At 40.2% G+C, this 22,729-nt stretch overlaps 1 protein-coding gene across 1 annotated transcript; it reads right to left on the bottom strand.

The window, feature by feature from the left end:
- Nucleotides 1-2,478: 2,478 nt before the first annotated feature.
- Nucleotides 2,479-8,379, bottom strand: LOC310997355 (T-box transcription factor TBX2b-like; the record flags this gene model as incomplete). Its single annotated transcript, XM_083987030.1, has 7 exons — nucleotides 7,868-8,379; nucleotides 7,442-7,709; nucleotides 7,201-7,347; nucleotides 6,873-6,949; nucleotides 6,620-6,783; nucleotides 4,104-4,633; nucleotides 2,479-2,889 (listed from the first exon to the last, which is right to left on the bottom strand). Exons 1-7 carry the CDS (start codon nucleotides 8,236-8,238, stop codon nucleotides 2,479-2,481), a joined length of 1,968 nt encoding a protein of 655 aa, XP_083843156.1. The 5' UTR covers nucleotides 8,239-8,379.
- Nucleotides 8,380-22,729: the final 14,350 nt, after the last annotated feature.

Here is a 22,729-nt window from a genome sequence, read left to right as displayed (position 1 = left end):
TGTAATATCTCTTCTCATAATTAACAAAATATAAATTAAGCTCTCGAATTCAGTTTTAAAGTTTCTTGAAGAATATAGGCTAAATGTTGTCCATTTAAAATTCAGTTTTTTTTAACATTTGTGGTCACAATCTCAAGTTGCATTGACTGAACTGAATTGGGATTGTCCCAAATGTCACAAAATCCTAAAAGCTAAGTGCCTTTAAATGTGTGAATACTCTCGATCCCAGGGTCATTTCTTTTTTCTTTTTTTTTTACATACCACTAAGCCTTCAAATCTTGATTGGTTCCTGCCTTCCTGGTAGCTATACAGCTTATCTGTATAGGGTCGCAGGGGAGCAGGAGTCAATCCCAGCTGACACATTGCTCCGCACATCCATGCTAGTATCAGGCAAACAGACAACACATCATTAGGGTAACTACCCACCTTTTATTACTTTCATAATGTGATAACCTGCTTGTCGACCACAAATAATTTACCCAGTTGCATCCAGTGTGATAAATGACAAACTTTACTCTTTCAAAAATGTAGAGTGAGCGAGGCATCTATTTTGCATACATAATACAACTATCTGCATTTGTTTGCATGAATAGACAATAACCTTTGCAAAAAGCCAGAAGTGGCGTATCTTTTTGTCACAAGGTGCCATGACCCTCTAACTGCCTCCAGTTAACTGCATAGTTTCTCCATAAAGCTGTTTCTCCCTGTCCTCAATTTATATCCTGTGTACATTAACATGCATAAAAGCTGTTTGTTTATATTTTAAAAAATCTGTGTGAAAACTTAAGTTTGTGGAAATATTTCAGAACAATTTTTATATTGACTAAATTAGTCAATATGTCATTTATGATGCATTTATTTTTCAGTGCATCTTGAGGAGATTTACTTGGCAGGGGGGTTAACAACTCAAGTGTAGCTTTGCTGTCACCAGCAGAGATGTTTTTGGAATTGCCCAAGCAGTGAGTTGTACTCATGCATAAGGAATGAAATGCACAGGACTGCAGACTAACTCATTCACCTTTATTGCTCAGCCACCGTTGCCAAGGCCGGGAGCATGACCGTAGCAGATGTTGCACAACACTTCTGTTAGTCTGTGGAGTAAGACACACAAACACATGAAATGTATTGTAGAATGGATATGTCAGTGTTGCATTCATTAATTTGCCTTTTCATTTAAAAAAAATGGCCATCCTATGTGACTGGAGAGAAGTGGCACCAGTGCAAAGATGTGGTCTAAGATTACTGTCCAAAATGATTAGTGCAGTATAAAGATCATTAGGTTCATATTTCTCTGTCTTATAATGCATTTGACTGGCAAAAAGATGCCAAGAATGAGTAATGAGGTCAGAGGGACGGCCAAGGCCTAGACTGAGAACATTCGTAAGCCAAACCAACATGGAGAATCAAGAACAGGCCACAAAGGGTGTAGCCAGAAGAGCTGATGTTACCAAAACGGAATTCAGAAGAACACAAACAGTCCCGACCCGGCGGTACCACATCACATAAATGAGTCTAGATCTCAAATTGTATCAATTTCTTCAACGAAAATGAAACATTTGTATATAAATATAAAATATTAGTAAGACAACTGCATTCAATGTGAACAGTATCTTTATTTAATTGTGAAAACACACACACACACCCCACACATAAACACACATAAAAAAAAGACTTGGACCCTAAATAACTTGGCAGACTACCTGCTAAATTATCTTTACTGAAGAGGTTTTTCTTAAGTGCTGGTAAAAAAAAAAAGACAAAGAAACCTGAGTTTGCAACATCATGAATGTGCAACATTACCCTCCAAGTCCACGGTGCAGCTTTGGTACATCAATATATTGTGAAACAAGTGGGGCAGATAGAATTTCCTCATATCTGGTTGGCAGGTTTAACAGTGATCAGTTACAGTATTCAGTCTCAAAAAGGCTTTGATCAGTCGTGTTTTATACAGTATGTGAAAATTAAAAGGACAAGGGCAAAATATTTATACAACTGTACATAATGAAGCATTAGAAATGGGTTTAATACATATTTAAAGCTGATTACATATTTCAGTGTTATTCCATTTGGGGGAACTTGGGGTAAACGTTTTGTAAAGTTCACTTTCCCAAAAAATAAAATAAAATGTCATGTTTATTTCAATATATATAATACTTCCAGGAAGCAATAATTTGAGTTTTTGTGAATGAAAAGACACCCTGATGTCAAGGTTATATTATGGGGCAAAATGTAAATTAATTCATGGAGAGACTAGGAGCCTAGGTTACATGTAGCATTTCAAATGCTTGCTAGCATTTTTTCTTTCACATGGGAGTATGTTTAGGTGTCTTTTGACCAGCAAATCACCAGATTAGTAAATTTTAATGATGAAATAGAAATAAGTTATATAGCAGCAACATAAGTTTTCTCATGAGAATTTAATTTTAGGTCATTGTAATGTTAAACATTTCAGAAACCTGTGTCTCATCCATCACCAATTTACTGTGGAGTATGTGGTTTATCAAGTCCTCTAACACTGTTATTTATGTTTTGCAGTTCATCCGTGGACTCCTTCACAGTGCTTTTCTGTGGCGCAGTCTTGTGGTTGGCCTTGGCCTTGTTGCTGTGGTTGTCATACAGTGGGCCTGACTCTCTGTTGCCTGACTTGCACAACTCAGACAGTGAGTTTGGACTGCCAGCTGATTTGGTTGTAAGCAGGCTTGAGGTGAAAGAGGTGGGGATCTGATAAGGGCTGAACCGCAGCCAAGGCCGAGAGCTGTGGAAACAGTGGTTTCTGGTGAGCGATGAGGTGGCAGAAGAAGTGGGGAGAGCCGGGGTGAGCGCGGCTGGAGCTGCCATGTAGCGGTATGGATATGACAACAATCCTCCAAAGGGTGATAGTGAGATTCCCTGTAATGAAAAAAATGAGACTTAATTGAACACCATGGAGCTCCTTACTTCTTCATTGTGAGAAAATGAAAATATTACTTTAGCTTCAGTGATTTGATTCATTTGAAATTGGTTCTAATCCTTTCAAGTAATTGTGTAATATTCATCACTCATGCTCTGTTCTACACTGGCTCTGACATGCTTGTAGCAAACACAAGTTTAGGTACGTTAAATAAGTTTTCATGTGTTTGGGAAAACTCCAAAATGGCATGTCCTCTTGCTTCATGTTAATTAGAATAATTGGATTAGAATAATGCTGTGGAAAAAAAAATAGTTTGTCACAGGTTCAGTAATGTCTTCATGAAATTTGGCACAAACATTCATTTGTTTGCATGAACTAATTACTGTAGCTTCTTGTGGTCAGAGGTCAAAGGTCACTATGATAGGGGCGGTGTTTAGCTCAGTTGGTAGAACAGCTGGCACATGTGTTGAGGCTACAATCCCGCATTGAGCGGTCCTTTCCTGCATGTCATTCCCCCCTCTCTGGCTCCCCATTTCTCTCTTGACTGTGCTTCCATTCAAGGCGAAAAAGCCCCAAAAATATACTTTAAAAAAAGGTCACTATGATCTCATAAAACACTTTTGACCCTTTCTCAGTCATCCATACATTGCAATTATCACACAATTTAACTCAAAAGTCTATTAGTTAAATCAATTTATGATATTTGATATGCAAATGTTCAGTTTCCCTGTTGTATGATAATATTCTGCAAAAACACTCACAACACATTACTCAGCAGCACTGTAACTGGAGGGATTATGACCACATGTCCAGCAGCTTGGCTGATGGAGGAGGCAAAAATGGTCGTTCTTGTTGCTAATGTTTGCTAATTGCTCGGTCAGAATGGTGATAAAGGTTTTAATTTCAGACCTTTCTGTTCATTTTTTTATGGGACTAAAATAATTAAAGCAGGATCAATTACTCTGGACAATCTGCAGATTCCACTCTGCATAGTTTTCACTTATTAATTTAGTCATTTTACACAGGAATCTCAATGAAAATCAACAGTTACAGTTAAGCACTCTTGGGTAAATGGAAAGACACTTTGCTGTTGAGTAAGGAGTAAGGAAGTGTTTTTTTTTATGATTTGAGGACTCATCTCGAGGAGCCAACAGGCATGAACTGCAGTTTATGACAAATTTTATGAGAGCACAGTGCTCCTGCAGAGGCGTACCTGAGATGCCAGCATTTGCTGTGACAGGTGAAGCATGAGGGGAGATGAAGAGGTGATACTCTGAGGAGATAGACCTCCAGCGTCTAGTTCATTTGTTCCAGACAAAGAGGAAAACAGAGGTCCCACACCCATAGCGGGGAAAGCCTCTGGCTTCATCGACAACTGTCCAGGCTGAAACAACAAAGGTGCCCCAAATTTAAGAAACTGTTGGCTGTGTGCACCTGAGAAATCCAAAGTCTGAAGGTGAGCAGAGCTGAGGGATGACAAGCCCTGTGTTTGCAACATCACAGGCACAACACCGTCTTTGATTTGCTTTTTTGAAGAGTCCATCTCCTTGGAGAACGTATCTTCTGACGCTCTAAACACCGGCCTTTCTTTTGCAGTGTCTTTACTGTTACTGGCGGCAGCTCTTTTCCACAATGTCTCCTCGCTTTTCAGACTCAGAGTATGTTCAGCCTTGGAACAGCTGGCTTCAGCAGTGTCCTCGTGTTGTGGGTCAAAATCTGAATCACTTCCAGTATTGTTCTCATCTGTGAGAAAAACAACAACAATAAATTATGCATAATTGTTTTTCAAAGAAGATTTTTTCTGCCATGCAAGTATCTCATTTGAACTTAGTGGTGACAGAGGTGATGGACACTTGAAAGAGAGATGAATTAGTGCAAACATGTATAGCCATGAAAGAGACAGTGTTCATCTGTGACTAACCCCAAGGCGCCAGGAACAGTTGATTCACTGAAGCAGCAAACTATTTTCATTGCGTCAGAGTGAGTAAGACAGTAAACAGTGGTTGGAATCAACTTCCCTCTATATCTGCATACTTCAAACTGCAGCACCCTACTCCTGTGGTGGTTAAGATGCATATGAGGTACAGTAAATGTATTTCACTGACTGTTATATGTTGATTGGGCGCTGGTAAGTTGACTAGATTCTGTTTTTCTTTTTTTTGTTGGTTTTGCTTTTTGTTTGTAACCCATTACATATTGTGTCAGCCATCTTCAATTATGTTTTGCATCTTGAAGCCATAATAGGCCTTTTTCTTTTCTTTTCTTTTTTACAGGAGGCTGCTTTAATTTCAGTGTCCTGCAGGGAACGTTCACACTGACCAGGTTTAATTGGACACTTAACTTGAACAGAGATGTTTATGTGTTAACACCTGTCCCTTTTTAAAAGGTTAAAAATGTCTGCTGTAAAAAAAAAAAAAAAGGCTAAGAGATTAACTGATGGATAGATGTGGGGCATCCTCTACATTGTAAGTATTATTTTTTTTTTTTAATTGTTTCTTTCTACATTATTTATGTTGTTAAAAAGACCATTTCACAGCAGACCTTTTGGTGATTTGGTGAACACCTGACCTGTCCTATTCTTCTTATAGACTGTTCTCGTGTCTGCTGTCTTGTCCTCTTCCACCTCTTTGATTTCCTCAGCCCTAGAAAGTGACGACTCCTTCTCCAGAGTGACGTCCTCTTTCATCTGGTGCCCGGGATCTCCATGTATACCTTAGTCTGTGTTCAGGGTCAGAATCAGAGAGAGAGGCTGTTCCTGCTGCTCTTGTTCAGTTGGCTGAACTCCTCTTGCTGGGTGGGTTGCTCCTCAGGTTCCTCTTCAGGCCTCTCATGTTGTGGAGGCGGTTTTTTCTTCATCCTTCCCCCGAGCTCTGTGCTGAGCTCACAGTTTATCTAGAGCTGACTGCTGAGCTGTGTTTTCCAGCTCTCCCAGTTCCCCCTTCAGGAGCAGCTCCTGCTCAGATGTTCTTTGTTTGAGCGAGGCTGATCTCTTCATCAGTCGTCATGTGTCTGTCTCAGGTTAATCTTCTGCAGCAGTTCCTCTGACACCCTGGCAGTTCTCAGCCTGCTGCTTGGCGGTGAGAATCATGGCACGAAGCTTCTTGGAGAACCACGTTCTTCTCTTTCTCTCCATTGACCTGTGTGGTGAGCTTACAGCTGAATAAGGGCTGTTTGTTGAGCAGAGTTTTCAGCTTCTTCAGCTCTTTCTCCAGAGCCAGTGGCAGCAAAACAAGTTCAGTGTTGTACCTCAGCTTTTGAAACATGTATATTCAAAATTGATCTAAAGCTAAATCAAGACAACTTTTCTTAATTTTAATTTTGAATATCTTCATAAAATAAGCCATCAACTGACTAAAACGTGTACATGTAACAAACTAATTTTTTATGCTGAAAATGCTCTCGATGATTTTCAGCTTTATTTACTGAATAATTTCTTAGAGTGTGTGTTTCAGGGATTTTTTCCCCCCTCTCATTCCAAATGTTATCATGGAAAAACAAACAATTTTAAAACCTGAAATATAATATATTTAACCCATTTAGCCACCACAGAATAGCTCCACAATATCATAAAACATTAATGGGTTCAAAGTTAAAACTTGGAAAAGGGGTTCATAAGGATAAGGATAATGAACATTGCCTCTCTATAGAGAGAGAAGACTGTAAAATGTAACATGTTAGATAATGGGTTCATAAACACTTAATTGCATTAATAACTGTAAGTAAACCCACCTTGACAGGTAGGGGTGGATGTCAGGGGGCTGCTCACTAACTCCCCAGGAGAATGAAAAGGATCACTGGTGCTGGGTTGTTCACAGGAGTCATCGGAATCAACACTGTCCCGGTCCACTTTACTTTGGTTCTCATGCAGCAAAGACACGTTTAACTGTCTATTCCTGTGGATCACACACATTTATATTAAAGACAGACTCACACAGGCGTGCCTTTATTCTGCTGTGGTGTTTCTTGCTGACAAAGCAATTACCTCTTTTCTCGTCTTCCATTCCCAGAGTCTCTGAAGCCTTTGGCAAAGGGATTATTGTCGATTTTTAGCTGTGTAATCTATATAGCGGGGAAAAAAGTTAATCTGAGAGTCAGTCAATGCAAAAGTACACCGACAGATTAAATATAACATCAGAAGCCACAAAACACATAATGTGGACCTGATGAAGGCCCCATTTTCCACTCCAACAAACGCCAGACTCATGTTTTTCTAATCTCTCCACACAAATAAAATCCACATCACTGCACGCAACTAGAGGAGGTCTGCGTGTGGCTGTGGGTGGGTGGGGGGGGGAGGGGAGGGGGGTTACCTTTTCATTCTGATAGGCAGTGACAGCGATGAACTCCGTCTCAGGGAAAACGTAAGTCCGGAAGGTGCTGTATGGAAGCTTCATTATGTCGTTGGCTCTCACGATATGAAATCTGGGTTGGTATTTATGCATGGAGTTCAAAATCGTCTGGGAAAAATTGAAGTCACATGGCACATTATTAAGTTATAAGATAGCTAGAAAAATGGTGGTTGGGAATAAGCAACAAGTTCTATCCACTTACAAATCCGTGCTTGTCCGAAATGTTGTTGGTGAGTTTGAGTTTGTGGAAAGCCACGGGCTTGCTCATCCACTGCTCCCCTTTGGACGGGCTGTCAGGGTGGATGTACATGCGCTTTGGCATCTCCGGGTCAGCTTTTCCAGCCACCATCCAGCGGGAGTTGTGAAACTTGTAGCGGCAGTCATCGACGGCCACAATGTCCATCAGCAGGATGTACTTTGCTGTTTCATCCAGCCCCTCCACCCTCACCTTGAAAGCCGGAAACATCCTCCTGACAGCAAAGAATAAACCATCAATTGAGATTGTGTCAGAAATAAAAGCAATGCTGTAGAAAGAGGGCATGCAAAGAGTTTATTTTTAATTTCTAGATCAATAATGGCTCTTTCACAGATAAAACTGCTGCACTGCTGCGCGCTCTTGTTTACTTACCTTCCAGATTTTGTAATAACCATCTCTGTTCCCATTTTGTGAAATTCATTCCATAAATTCTTTGAATCCAGTGTGACTTTTGGATCATCATCCACACCTTCTTCTTGCTGCAGGCTCTTCAAGGAACTCGAGTGGGTTGTCGCCGGATGCTGCTGGCGGCGGAGAGCTGCGTGCAGCCCCGTGTCAGAGGCAGAGGCAGCGGTCCGCTCCGACAGAGGCGCGGGGAGGGAGGCGAGGTCCGGGAAACTCAGCGGTGGGAAAAACGAGGGCTGAGCGACGGATAGAAAGGCTGACAGGGGCAAGGCACCGGGTCTGTGTGCGTGAAAAGGGTGGTAAGTCATGGCAGCGGCTGTGTCAACCGGATCTCTCATCAGGGCGTCCCATCACACACTGAAAAGTCTCACTTGCTGCTGCTGCTGCTGATGATGCTGATGATGCTGCTGCAGGCGCTCGCGTCTACATCCATCCTGCTGCTCCAACCTTTGCAAGAGTTTTTAAGTTTTGCAGCATGAGCCAAGAAGGTTATAAATGGGTAAATGCAAATGTCCAAAGGCCTCCAGTTACTGTGGCAAAGGCAAGCCAAGCAGTATTTAATGTAGTCGCTGGTAGATCCACCAAGGAGAGGAGAGGGCAGCGCACTTAGGAACCATATGCCAAAGCTGCTCACTCAGAAAGAGCTTGTTAAAACTCAAGTGCCACCAGGGAGTGAGCACACAGAGAGGGAGTGAGGGAGAGAGAAAGAGAGGCAGGCAGAGATGGTGTTTACACTGTCACACGTCTGTCCAGCCCGGCACACTGTACACTAATGAAGCACATTTCTTAGAGAGCGCCTCTCACTGACACTGTTTCTACTGGGCGTGGTTTGAACCGCTCAGACCGAGGGACGGTGAAGGGATTTTAGGGTTAGATGGGGACAACGAGCATAAATAGTATAAATAAGTAGCATCGCATGAATGAAGCATGTCTAATAATTTCCTTTAAACAAAGTTGATTATGGTGATAATGATATAAGTGTCTATAAAGTCATTAGACATTCTTCTTCAGCCTTTTTTGATTCTCCTAATTTCCCCAAATGACAGCCAGGATTTTTTTTCTTTTTTTAAAGAAATGTGGCCCTGTCCTGATTGCACCTGAGATAAATGGACAGATGGTAAAATTAAAACGTAAAAAGAAAAAGAAAAAGAAAAAAGACTTGTGTTTGATGAAGTGGGTCTGCATGGGTGTGTTAATTCATGCGGACTTGGCGCCGGTTTGCTGGCGTCCCACAAAGAGCCAAGAGGTCTCTCCTGTCACTTCACATTTAGGCAACTCTCCAAATCCTCACGTTGCCTGTTCCATTTTTCTCCGCGGTGCAGCTGCACAGGGCTACACTCCTCTAGCCTTTGTGAACCGGGAGAAAGCCTAAATAAATGATGAACAGTAGTCAAATCAGAGAATCTGAAGGAAAGCAGCACTTCTCTTGACAGATATGAAAACTTAGAACAATTAGGCTCTTCAGTGACAATACGACTTGCCTCTGGTTTTTGCCTTGTTGCTTAAATTTCTTATCTCCCTTGTTTCTGGATTACTCTAAAATAAAACACAGGGCTAGACTTTTCAGTTAGTTTAGTGGCGTCTAATTTTTGGAAACAATAACCCAAAACCCAAATTAAATTCACATAAGAGTAATTTATTTTATTATTATTTAAAGCCACTACCAAATAGCTATAGGGGGAAATTTTTAGTTTCTGTCTTCTAGATAGATGTGAAAAGGCTGTCTCATTTTTCAATATTTTTTATATTGTATTATATTTATTTTTATTTAACACACTCACACTCACACTCCTGTAACACATAATGATTTTATGGCCTCTGACTTTACAGTTACCATTTACACATCTGTAAGCATTTTATCTTGATAAAGTGAGATATAATGTATTTTAAATAAAACAGTCAATCTCCTCATTTGAAGTACAGTGGATCTCAAGTTTGACCACTGAAGTGGTTTTAGTAAATCTCTCATCCAGTCACTCAGAGCATGTGACATACAGTTTACATGACTGTGTTATTATTTAGAAATTCAAGATGTAGAACATGATACTTTAATGGCTTTCCTTTTGGACAACTTATCAGGACAGAAATATCACACTCACTCTCATAGTTATACACCCTGTCCCAAATATCTTCTTTTCTTTCCTGTTTGTTCTTTCTTTTCTTTTCTTGTTGGTGGAATGTGATTATTTTACCTCAGTGACAGTATTTACTGAAATATGGGGACTGTTGCATATTAGTTTATAAAGCGCTACACATGCTTTGTCTCATAAAGAAGTGCAAAAAGACGAAGCGGCCTCTAAGGTAACATTTTGGCATGTGACTTGCAATAATTTCAACATTTTGTTAATTTATTCTTAGTCCTAAAGCTGATACAGTCTTGCATCAGAAAGTATACGCAGTGTATCTTTGCCATATTGTGGATGGCATATGCAGTTAAATCTCCAAGACATCTTGCAAGTTCATTTTCTCTTTGGATTGATTTACAAATTAAAAAAAAAAAAAAAGCCAGTGTTGTTTTTTTTCTGTGGGTTCAACTACAGTGAATGCACAGTGAGGAGGAGTGTTGCTTGACAACTGCAAGGCAGGAAAAGCTCAGGTCAGGATAGGAAGTGATCTCAGAGGTCCTACAAATGATGAATGGCTCCCGAGACAGTGAAAGGTAATAACTTGTAATCAAAGCCATAAGACGAGCACAGAGAAGCGTGATAGAGAGAAGGAGGGCAGGAAGACATCATTCTCCATGCTTTTCTGTGAATATTCACAGAAGTATGTGGTGTGCATTATAGGTTGTTGCCAGCAGTCTTCCTTCCACAACATCATGCCATAAGTTTGGGGCTGAGGAGGGGAGTGGTGGTGGCGGTTGGGTCTGCTTTTCTTCATTCAGTGCTACTGTGAGGGATGGTCTGTGACACACCACCATTTTTCTCTAGTGCAGCTCCAGCCGACAGCACGAGAGAAGCGCCAGAACAGGAAGGAGACAATCAATCTGAGTGATGTTGCGTGAATTTCACCTCTGTGGTCACAGTCCACACCTGGGACAGATTCAGAAGAATGTTAGGCCACTGAGGGATCCTGACAAGTCATCCAAAGGGCAAGTAAGTAAGTGTATGGCACATCTGAAGATAGGAGATCACTGTATAACATTCAGGAGGAAGAGGACAGGAAAAGAACTTCAGTGAGGACTTAAGGCCACACCGCAAGTGTTGTCTGGGCTCTGTACTGTCTGTGTTTTTTTAATTATGACTTCTTTTGGTAACATGATGGACACCACATATGGATCTGTTTATCTTGAATGTAAGATCTAGACGCTGAAATCACTGTAGCTCCGTAGGAGGAAACTAAATTACCACAGAAGGGCCAAATAGCAAGTATTAAGTTTAGGAACATTTTTTTTCCTGCAGACCCATTTGACTGACTTTTATTAAAACCAACATGTGTTCATCGAACTACATACATTATACTTTATGTTTAATGTGGAAATATCAACGCTTGTCGGAGTGATTCATCGCAATGTCAGTTTCTCTGCCAAACCTCAGACTTGATTGGGCGTCTGTGCTCCAACTGATGAATTTAAGTGTTATTCATTAAAAAGAAAAAAGAAAAGAAAAAAGGTTAAATGATTGTAACTTTAGTTTCAAATGTGTTTTGTTTTACTTTCAGTTTCCAGACAAGTCATGAAACTAATAGTTGAGTAATTTTATTCAGGAATCTTTAACAAAGTTAACTTTGTAATTATTATAGCGACCAAGTCAAATGTTGGAGCCAGGGCTGAAAACCCCCAGTAATCTTTCATTGACTTAATTAAATATTATTATATTATTTAAAATATAATGCGTATAATACATGATCAACCTGTATTGAAAAATAAAATGTATTGTCCCTTACTGAATTGATACAGGATGCCAACCCTAATGGTAAACTATGTTTTCATTTGCCTGGTATGCCATTGGAAACAAGAAATCCAAAAGTTTCATAAGACATAGTAGAGGAGGCTATTTAATCAGAATGACAGGCAAGTCATCTGTTACTGTCACTTGCCACATCATTTCCCTGAAATAAATAAATAAAGCTTGAATTAGACAAACCAAGCAAGGATTAAAAAAGCAAATTGTGTCCAGTTCACAGGTGCTGAAAACATCATCATGTTTGCTTTATATCTGTTCATTTTCAATCTGTGTAACTTTATTTGAGCGACCACTAAACTGAAAGTCGCATTAAGATCAACCTGAGGTTCTCCAGCGTATTAGAGATCAGCGTTTAGATAACTAGTAGTACACCAGACACATCCAATCATATACGCACACTTCTCCTGTGTTATCCTGCATGGAAAGCCTTGAAGCATAGTAAGCGTAGTATTATCAGGCCTTTCTAAAGCCATTAGCTCTGAAGTAGACCGGTCAGAGGTTATTACTCTGGCTTGACCTCATCCTTACACGCATCACTTCAGCTCTACCTATTTAGCTCGAAGAGGAAATGAATGCAGGATGGATGATTACAAAATTGGTGAGTGATCCCTTGTTGCTTTAGTTTTGTGTTTTCAGGATCATTTAGTTAATGTCTTAAACTCACTCCATTTTCAAAGCAACATATATTTCAAAAGCAAAATCTCAAACAATATGACAAACGCTCAGTGCCGGTGCTCTCTGACATTTGTGCATCCTCTGTTACCACACCTATAAGTCCAGTAAGAAAAAATAATACTTTTGATTTGAAAATGTTTTAAATAAATTTTTTCTACAATGGAACAATTGTACATGTAATGGAAATATGAGCTAGGTAAGCTGTTTATTTGGTGCAGGTGGGATGATTAACATAATTTTGGTGATATCTTTAAAAGTCAACCAGCAAATATATTTGTTAATTATGATAAAACACTCTTAATTCCTTGATTTTAATTTAATTGCTTCAAATATGACTTTGGACTGAGATTGAGGCTCACAAATGCAACGGTGTGGCCATTACGTGTAATTTACTTTTTCAAAAGTTTTTATGAAGAAATAAGAAGAGAGCAATATGTTTCTTACAGCATTTTAATTTACATTAAATCCATTCAGTGGCTTATGTGCGTATATGGACTGACCTGTGAGATGGACGGACGCGTCATCTACCAGATAAACCTAATGCTGCAGTAATGGATTTTGGGTTGCATTAACCCATTTGTTGTGGTGTTTCATGTACAGACTCTGAGCGTCTGGGATTCCAACCTAATCTAATGACAAAGAGGCAGAGACACAACTAATTATAAAGAGAGGGTCAAGTCACTGTTCTTGCTGCAGGGACTATAAATATATAGACACAAATTTAATCAGGGCCTAATAGACACGCTGTAGGAGACGCCAGTCAATTCTAACCATCTTAAAGCCTCGTGAAGTCCCAGTGCAAAGTGGCATTGCCTACAAAATGTCCAGTGGCTCTTGAACAAAAGCATGTTGTGTTCACTTAATCAAATTAAGAAATATTTTTGCTTCCTAAACAAGTTAAACATTTGACTCATTGGTATGGCAGACAGGCTTCTTCTGTTGGCAATGAGTCTAATGCTTAATAGAGTTGACTCCCTGTTGAGCCACTGTCGCACCACTATGACTTTGTTTGTTTAGAGTTATTGGATTTACAGGAAGACGTGTTTTCCTACAAATCCATTTAACAGGCTTTCAGAGGGACTGACAGTCTAAACAGTGACCGCTGGATACGTGTGTGGCTCTCAACTTCGAAGCTTCAAGCATAAATTCTGAAACTATCAAATTGCTTCCATACTGTCATTATTATAATGCACAGCCTTGTCATGTAAAACCACTTTAGAGTATTTATGAATACACTGCACAGCTAAGAGAGTTGGAAATATAAAATATAAACATATTAGTTTGTGCTTTAGATCTACATTTCATGTGAACAAGCTGTGGTGAAGCCATTATGACACTTAGTTGGACACAAACATGTTAATACATCTTTTGAGAATAAAACAGGTCATGATATGACAGAAGACATTAAAAGTTGCAAAGGTTTAAACCTTTATCTTGTGGGGAGCAGGAGATCTCTGGTTGTTTTGCTGCATTAGATTCGCTATTAAATCATTTACCCCTTGTCTCGCTAAAGCTACCACTCCTGTGGTTGTTTTTGGGATCCAGAAGTGTCAGGAATCCCCTAAGAGGAAGCCAAACGGAGGCTTTTGTAGAGCTGCCTTTTAACCCATCTCTACTGCACCTCGCCTAAAAGTCTTTTTGGAGCATCATCTTTCTGTTCCTTTTCAGCTTTCTCATAGTAGCAGTTTGTGACTCTACTGTGCATAAGACTTTCAACACTTTCTGTCTTTTTTTCTTTCTAAAAGCAAAAAGGACCTTTCATAGCCAAAAAAGCCTGCCTCCATGCTTGAGGGCATTTGACAGTGGTGGTTGGGACCTGAGAGGACAAGAGGGCTCCACAACACTCAATATTACATGAAACCCAGCGTAGCTGCTCGGCACTCCGGCTCACTTTACAGAAGAAAAGCTATACCCTGTGATGATTCTGTACATTTTTTTTTTCAACATCGATGCACCTAACTTCAAACCCTCCCAGTTTTTTGTGTTTTATGTTATTGTTGCCAAGTGCTTGGTGGGAAATGTTGGGTCTCTGTATACAATGTTATAACAAGAAGGTCTGGACCTACTCGATTTGAAAAGTGCTGCCCTTGAGATAACTACTGTTGTGAACTGCTGCCATACAAACAACACTGACTTGACACTGACACACACATTTACTTGTTATAGTTGCTGAGTGCCCAGGCAGTGCAGCAGCATGTATTACTTTAAGAAAATACATCTAACCGTCAGTTGCTGCATTTAAAGTTGAGTGACTGAGTGATAGATATGACACACACACACACACACACACACACACACACACACATATACATATATATATATATATATATATATAGAGAGAGAGAGAGAGAGAGAGAGAGAGAGAGAGAGAGAGAGAGAGAGAGAGAGAGAGAGAGAGAGAGAGAGAGAGAGAGAGAGAGAGAGAGAGAGAGACAAACAATATTGGTAAAGTGCAACCTCTACATTCAATGAATGGATCAACTGAACCCCAGTGCACAAGCCCAAATATCAGAGAAATTCAGTGTTTCTTTCTGGCTTACCCACTGCACGTTGTTGTTACTGTAGCCCTTTGCTGAGTAGCCTTTACATCTAGGTATATCCCACAGCTTTACCGTGTTCCATAAGAGGCTAAAAAAGGCTGATCACAGTTAGGGTTCCAGTGATCCCCCCATTATATCAGGTTATTGGGGCATAGAGAGAACTAAGCCAAGGAAAAATCCTGTATACCAAGTCAATTTATTTTGGATTGCGATATAATAAGATCACAGACACTGGTGGCTAGAATTAGGTGTCTTTGCAAAGTGCCTGAGCTCCTAGACTATTAAAGGATGAAGAGCTCAGTAAACTGAGAAGACCTCAGAGTTGAGTTTTTGTCATTTCAGGATGTTTTGATAATGAATGGCTCATTGCCATGGAGGAATTGAACTGCTATGCGTTTCGTATATAGCAACTTGAAAGTGCTACACCAGATTATTTGTCTTGTCACACCTAATTTATGTCCTTTCATGACCCCTCTTAGCTTTGTTCCACATTTCAGGTTACATCTGTGCTCTGGGGATTGACCAGTGGCGACCTCATACCCCCAACAAGATTATCTCAAGATTCACACGAAAAAAGAAAATATTCAGTCAACTCAGAGAGACAGAGTTAGATTTATTTTCAGTGTCTTGCTCTTCCTTACCCAGTTGACCCAATCTGACTTCACTATCTGTAAATTATCCTGTTTATGTCAAAGTTTAAAAAGGTTTCTCTCCAGGCCTCTGTCAGCTGTCATGTCAGCGCTTGCTACAACCCACCACCACACCTTTATCTCTGAAGGTGCCGGTATGCAATCCGGCTCAGGTTCAGTGCAATGAGCTTCTCAGGAATCCTGTTCTTGTACACCTGTACATCCAGGTTAGGGTTCAAGTCAGATTCTCCATCTGTCTCTAGACGTATCACACTCATGCCATGTGAGCAGTCATAATAATTTCAAGATGGGGTGGATGGAGTGGACAGCAAAGGATACGGTGGCAGGACAGGAAAAATGCTTCTGATTGATCAACATAGAACTACAAAAATGTACAAAATTTCCCAACAAGCCAAGTACTATGGGAAATTGTAGATTTTCTGCCCCAGTACCTATTATAAACTGTTGGTATTTGGGGATTTTTGTATCCATGTTTAAAAATAGAAAAAGCACGCACATCCAAGTCTAAACGCTGGGTGCTGGACAACACATGTAAATGATAAGAGAAAGGAAAGTCCGCACACCAACAACAGCTCCAGAGCAATAATTTATTATCACCAAAAAGGGAGGGTAGCGTTTCTAACCCTAACCCTAACCCTTCCTCAGACTAGAACCCCTGTATCCATGTTTCCCAAATGATGCGTCATAAATTTCCTCAAACAACCACCACAACCATTTAACTCATTTTATAACATTGACCGATCAAGTATCCCTTTATGTCATGTGCTTTGCCCTTCATTTATCACACATAATGATCATAATCAAATCTTAAGGTCTTTCTCTTACAGTAATTACCTACCACCTCATTCTGTTGTGTTTTATTTTATTTATTTTTTCTTGTGTGTATATATTAGGAACATTTATGTCATGCACATTCACAATTTATTGTCCTTGTCATCTTGCATTATCCACCACTGCATCAACGTCTTCTGTGAGGGCATGTTGGCAGTCCACATGTAGTCACGGCCCTCTGTCACCAACACTTGAGCCCCTCTGCAAAAGGCTGTGTAGGTTGCTTCGTAGTCTTTGCAGGTTAGCTGGAGACTTGTCGGTGTGTTGTTTGTCGGAGTACAGCTGGGGTCTGCTTTCCTTTACAGGGGGGGGGGGTTTGTGTTGAGTACGTGAAAGTGTTGGCGTCAAAAGCAGCCGACAACACTGGCAGTGACACAGGAGGCATCGGACAGCTCCCAGGCTTCCAGCGCATCCTCCTGCCTTCACTCTCACCTTAATCCAAACTGAAAAGACAACACATTCTAGTGATACAAATTCAGTGACTTGAGAGCTGTCTCCATCGCCAGCAGGGAATTAGGAATGAGATGAGTCAACTGTTTCTTTTCAATACTCCCCTCTGTGTTTTTGCATCTGTGAGTGTCTGTGTGTGTGTTTGTGCACATAGCCAGATTTGGCACAATGACAAAAACAGTAAAGGACAAACAGCAATAACAAGGAAGATCAGACACTCGTGTCTAAAATGAGTTCTTTTGTGCATTTGTTAAAGAAGGATTCTTAGACTTGGAATCAAAAGAGTAATTGCCTTTCTTGCCAGTTTTGCAGCTTTGATTTTGCTTTCATCCCAGATACAGTGCAGTTTATATTTTTTTTATATCAGAATTGGTAAACATTTTACTGGACGGTATACCCTTTTCTATTCATTTTGCATTTGGCTCCTTCTATCTGCAAAAATCATGACACCTCTACAGACAGTCCTTGGCTGACATGATCTAAAATGGCATGTCAATGCCAGCTGTCACTTTTTAAATAACACCATGACTCACTAAGTCTAAACAGTAACACTTAGGTTAAAACACACATTTTTCACTTGTCGGTCAGCCAAGTTGACCTCACAACTGTCCATATAACAGCTGTAATGTGACCAAACCTGCACTGACAAGACCACCAATGACCAAACCTCAATAACAGACATATTGTATAGGCTTTAAAAAAAGAAAGAAAAGAAAACATTCTTTCAAACATCTCCCACAATAGCATCAGTGACTTACTTTCTGAAGTGTCTCTACCTGGTATTCTTGAGGCAAAAAAAACAGATAAACTCTGAGGCACCCACAGTGTCATCTTTGGCTTCATTTCACATGTGCAGCAGCAGAAGCTGTCGGTCAGTTTCCTGAAGAGTCAGTCAGTGTCTCATCCGGTATTTGGTTTTCCACACAGGTTACCACTATCTTGGCTAATGTGTCTGTCCTGACAGTCTCTGGCAGATACATTAGTCACTTAAAAAAAAAGATGAAGAAAAGCCCAGTTAATTTTGATGTTTGCTTGCTTCTCTTCCTCTTTTCCTTTTGAGCACTGTCTCCTAAATTTCACCCTACAATATTTGTGCCGGTCACCAGTAGATAAAAATGTCACAACATAAATCAATTAATTAGTACCCCCTAAACCTCCCTAAAATTTCTCACCTATCCCTTTATCTATGCAGGGTCGTAGGGGAGCTGGAACCAATTCCAGCTGACATAATGAGTGCAGGGTATAACACGCCACCAGTCTAATCACAGAGGACATGTAAACTCTAACAGGAGGCCCCAGGCATGGGAATCAAACCCAGAACCCTCTTGCTGACCATGCTAGCCAAAGTACCTCTGTGCCGCCTATTCCTGAAATTAACTTTATAACACTCAAAGACCTTTTTTAATCCCATGCCCTTGGTTTTCAGTCCTAGAAAGCCTCCGCATTAAACCACCAGAGATCATAAGTGTTGGAGTCAAACAATGGGGTCTGCTGTAAAATGTAGGGCAAGGGAGATGTTTTTAATTCAGAGGATCTGTGATTAAAAACTCATTCATAATTTACAAAAGATTGTTGCCTCTTCCTTACACACAGAATACGTTTCCACTGATTCATGAGATTAAGGTCTGGACACAGTTTAATCAGGTCACTGAGATTACTAATAGACCTTTTCACAAAAAACAGTCTCCATCTGGGTGTCAGACAGGATAACACTCCCCACCTTTCATTCACAGTGATGACCCTCTATGGCGTTATAATCCAGGCTTTAGAGGTTTGAATCAGAGTAAGAGCCTTATACGGCAGATAGATCAGATGGACATGTGAGAGCAAGTATGTCCTGAGAGGGCACATTAGCCAAGGATTAAACACAGTTTTCTGTCATGCTCACACATGAACAGAAAAACTGCCCTCACAAAAAGAAGACTAGCTACCCTCTTCACACACCATAAACTTCTCAGCAGGTCACCTCTGATTGGCTAATCGTGGCCTACAATTCTCCATGCAATCTCATTAGGTTTGACTGCTGAAACGATTTTGTGCATTTTTTTTTTTAACACTCTTACACACAAAGCCTTTTTAGAATTGTAATATCTAATGTTTGTAAATACAAAATAAAACACATTACCTCAGTTTTTACACATATTGCCTCATTAAAAAAAGGTGCCATATTTGTGCAATGTTCTTCCAGACACGGGGAGGGATTATTAACACCATCCTTACACCTGGACAACTCAATCTGCCTAAACCTCTTCCTTGTGTGTGTGAGGTGAAATAGATTTTTCGGGGGAAACTACCAAGGGATTTAAACATGGTAAGAATCTTAACCTCGTCAAACCTTTAAATCCAGCTCCAACAATCTTGGGTCACATCGCTTGCTCTAAAAAACAAACAGTGTCACAACATTTGTTGTGAGCAAATGGCTCTTCTCACAGAAGCTATTTCCAGTTTCCATGGTGGGGGAATCGGACAGCAGCCATTGTTGAATGTTACACCTACTGAGTCCAAGGTCATTGTCTTGACATTATTTGAATAGATCAAATCATAACAACTTGTTAATTGTAGTGAACTACATTAAGGTGATTCAACAATACAAGACATTTACGATTAAACATTTTGCAGATGATGACCTGTCATAGACCTCAAATAAAGTCTCTATGGCCGTAAGAGATTAAGAGCTATACCCATAACAGCTGGTCATTTTGTCCTTACCAAAAACATTTGTCCATTCATAGATGTGCAGTCTGAACAAAATTATTTCAAATATACAATATGCACATTCACCTTGTTTTTACTAGTTTTATTCAACTGATCAAAAACAAGTAGTAAAACTGTATTTGCAAAAAACTAATTTGGAAGCATTTACAGTACATTCCATACCGCAGTAAACAACACAGCTTTTCAGACATTTATAACAAGATTAAATCACAGCCAGTAAAGTGGGTAATGGGAATAATCAACTTAATTAGTAAATCAATTACCATAACCTACTATATTAATCCTAAATCCAATTTATCTTTATTTATTTATTTATTTTTATTAAGGAGTTATGTATTGTCTTTGCCCGTTGTTACATCAATAATTATCCACAATTTTACTTCCTGTTGCTTCATTAGACCCCTTTTCAAGACACTGTGGCACACCGTTTGCTTGATTGATTCATTACATTGTTTTCTTTGTTTTTAGTTAATTCGGTGTCGTCCTCGTATTTCCTGCATAACCCCACCCAATTAAAAAATGACTGGATGCCTCCTTTGCTAGAGTAAAATCTGTGCAAGGGGCCTTTAACTATTGTAGTCAATGATATACATAGAATCCATTACAAGAAATTAAAAAGATTAAAAATAATATATAACATACAGAATACTAAGAAAGAAAGAAGGTCACTCCATAGCGCTTTCTCAGATTACATTCACTCTATGCACATGCTCTGCAAAGTGCAGAAAAGGGTGACTTTGAGCTGCAGGCAATTCTGTTTTTGTCCATGAGCAAGAGAGTGACTAAGTTAGTGGATGGAGAGACACAAGAGAGAGAAGAAGACTGTGGAGGAAGACGCCGGACTTTGAGAAAGAGCCGTGAAGCGTAAAACAAGGGTGATGACTGTGTACGGAGCGAAGGTGCCATCTGTCTAATTGACTGACCCCTCTTGTCTGATCAAAAATGTACATCGTGGAAGTGCTCCATCCAACGGGAAGGTCCATGTGATCCTGGCTGACAACACAGACCATAGTGTCTTGAGGCGTCAGTGTGGAGCCAGACCTCATGACCTACCACCAAGGGAAGCCATTGTGTTGCAACAAGTCCCCCTATTCATCAGTTATCGTCAAGATCGGCAAATGAACATAACTAGAAGCATTCTGATTCACCACGAGATGCCCATAAACCAGACCAGTGCCACAAAACAGGACCAGAAAGGCAACAGGTAATTACATTAGGGCATTTATCACATAAATAAAGTAAGGAATCATAAGTAGGCCTATCTGTGGGTCTAATCTTTCATAAGAGTGAAATATCTGAAAAAAAAATGATGATGAAAATTGTTTTTGATCACAATCCTGCCTTATTTAGCATTCTCATTTGAGTCAGAGCAAGGGAGAAAAGGAGGGCACGTCACCTCCCATCATCTGGAGAAGTTTTTCTCTTCGTAGCACTTACTCTGGAGCCTCCCAAGAGTGGCAGAGGGCAAGGCTGTTGAAACACCACTGATACTGTCAGAAGACAGAAGATGTCTCCAAAGGCTGTGACACTCTCATCCACCCTGCCCCCCCCCCCCCCCCCCCCCCACTCCCACCCCCGCATTTAGAGTGTGAAGGTGCCAGATGAACATCAGTGTAATTTAATTATTGATATTTCATGGGACCGTCTAAGGGGAGAAGGGAATGTAAATGTTTGTTATGTAGGTTGCAGTTACGGAAGAAAGAGTGAGAGGAGCGGTCAAAGAAATTAAGGAAAAGGCCACATAAGGTATCTACGTTTAACATATTTAATTCCATATGGAAGCCTCTGTTTCTCCACTCATTTATTCAGGTTTTTCCTTAAATTTGTCACCGGTCTGTGTCTGCTTGACTATCCCAGTAAATGCTCTTTGAGTCATTAGAGGCTGAAAGTGAAGGGATTTACAGATAAATTGTAAACCCACTAACATTAAAGGTCGTCATTTTAATGTCATATCCATGGGTCCCCTAAAAAAAAAAAAAAAAAAGGAAAGTGTAACTGTCCAAATGCTTACAGCCTGGATTGTAACAACAGTGTGTGTATTGGGTATTCTTAGTAGAAGGCTGCAGTGGACCTGCAAAAGACTTTGCTGGAGTTAGTTGCTTCTTAGTTCCTGCCTCTTCTGATTCTGTTGACTGCATCATAATGTCATGAATATGAGGGAAACAGCACTGGCGTGTAAGAAATGGGCTGTTGGAAGTATATGCATATTTGTCACATTCACTTTGCTTTCCAAGTCCCTACTAGTTTGCTGTGATGATTATTTGTAGGATAGATAAGGAGGGGGGGAGCAGAGGGAGAGGTGCCGGACACTGTGACGCTCCACTGGCTGATGTACAGTGACAGACTGTCTGCAGTAAGAGGGGAATATTGCATGTTAGGCAGGTCAGCTTGAAATATTCAAGTCGAGACATCGCTATCACAGATCTGATGTCTGTATGATGCCGAAACAGCAAAGAAATGTGTTCCAGTACAAGTAAATGTCCATGTACAGTAAACGTTACAGGAACAGCACGTCACGAGAAAAAAAAGAAAGACAAGAAAACAGTGATATTTTTCATTTATATCCATTTCAGTCATGTTTCACGACGAAGCAAGGTTGTGGTGCATACTTCAGCACAGGTCCCACTTGTCAGTATCCGATGACCTTTCTCAGATGCGCAGCTTTTAGATGTTTTATTATAAGAAGTGTTTGATGCCCATTGCCAATAGTCATACTTTCTAACATTTTGCGAATTATGGATTGAATTATAGTGAAATTATTTTATTCTCCTTTAAGGTAGGGACCGTCTCCAGGGCCCTTGGGGGTCACTATAAATCCATCTGCTGTAAAGTATAGTATAGACTGCATGATAAGTATAGACTGTATGATAAAGACATGGTTGTTAATCCCTTCCCAGTACCGCCATCTCCTGGACCAGGAGGGAACTGAACTGCTCCCAGTATGTGAGACTTTCCATTTACATTCAACATTACACAACAGTAAAGATGAGAGATGACTCACGTCTCCAATTATAATCATGATACCAGTTTAAATCTCTGATACAGGACACAGATATCAGAACA

Source organism: Trachurus trachurus, assembly GCF_905171665.1.
Source record: "Trachurus trachurus genome assembly, chromosome: 14".
Taxonomy (NCBI): Eukaryota; Metazoa; Chordata; class Actinopteri; order Carangiformes; family Carangidae; genus Trachurus; species Trachurus trachurus.
This window is presented reverse-complemented; position numbering and strand designations above follow the sequence as displayed.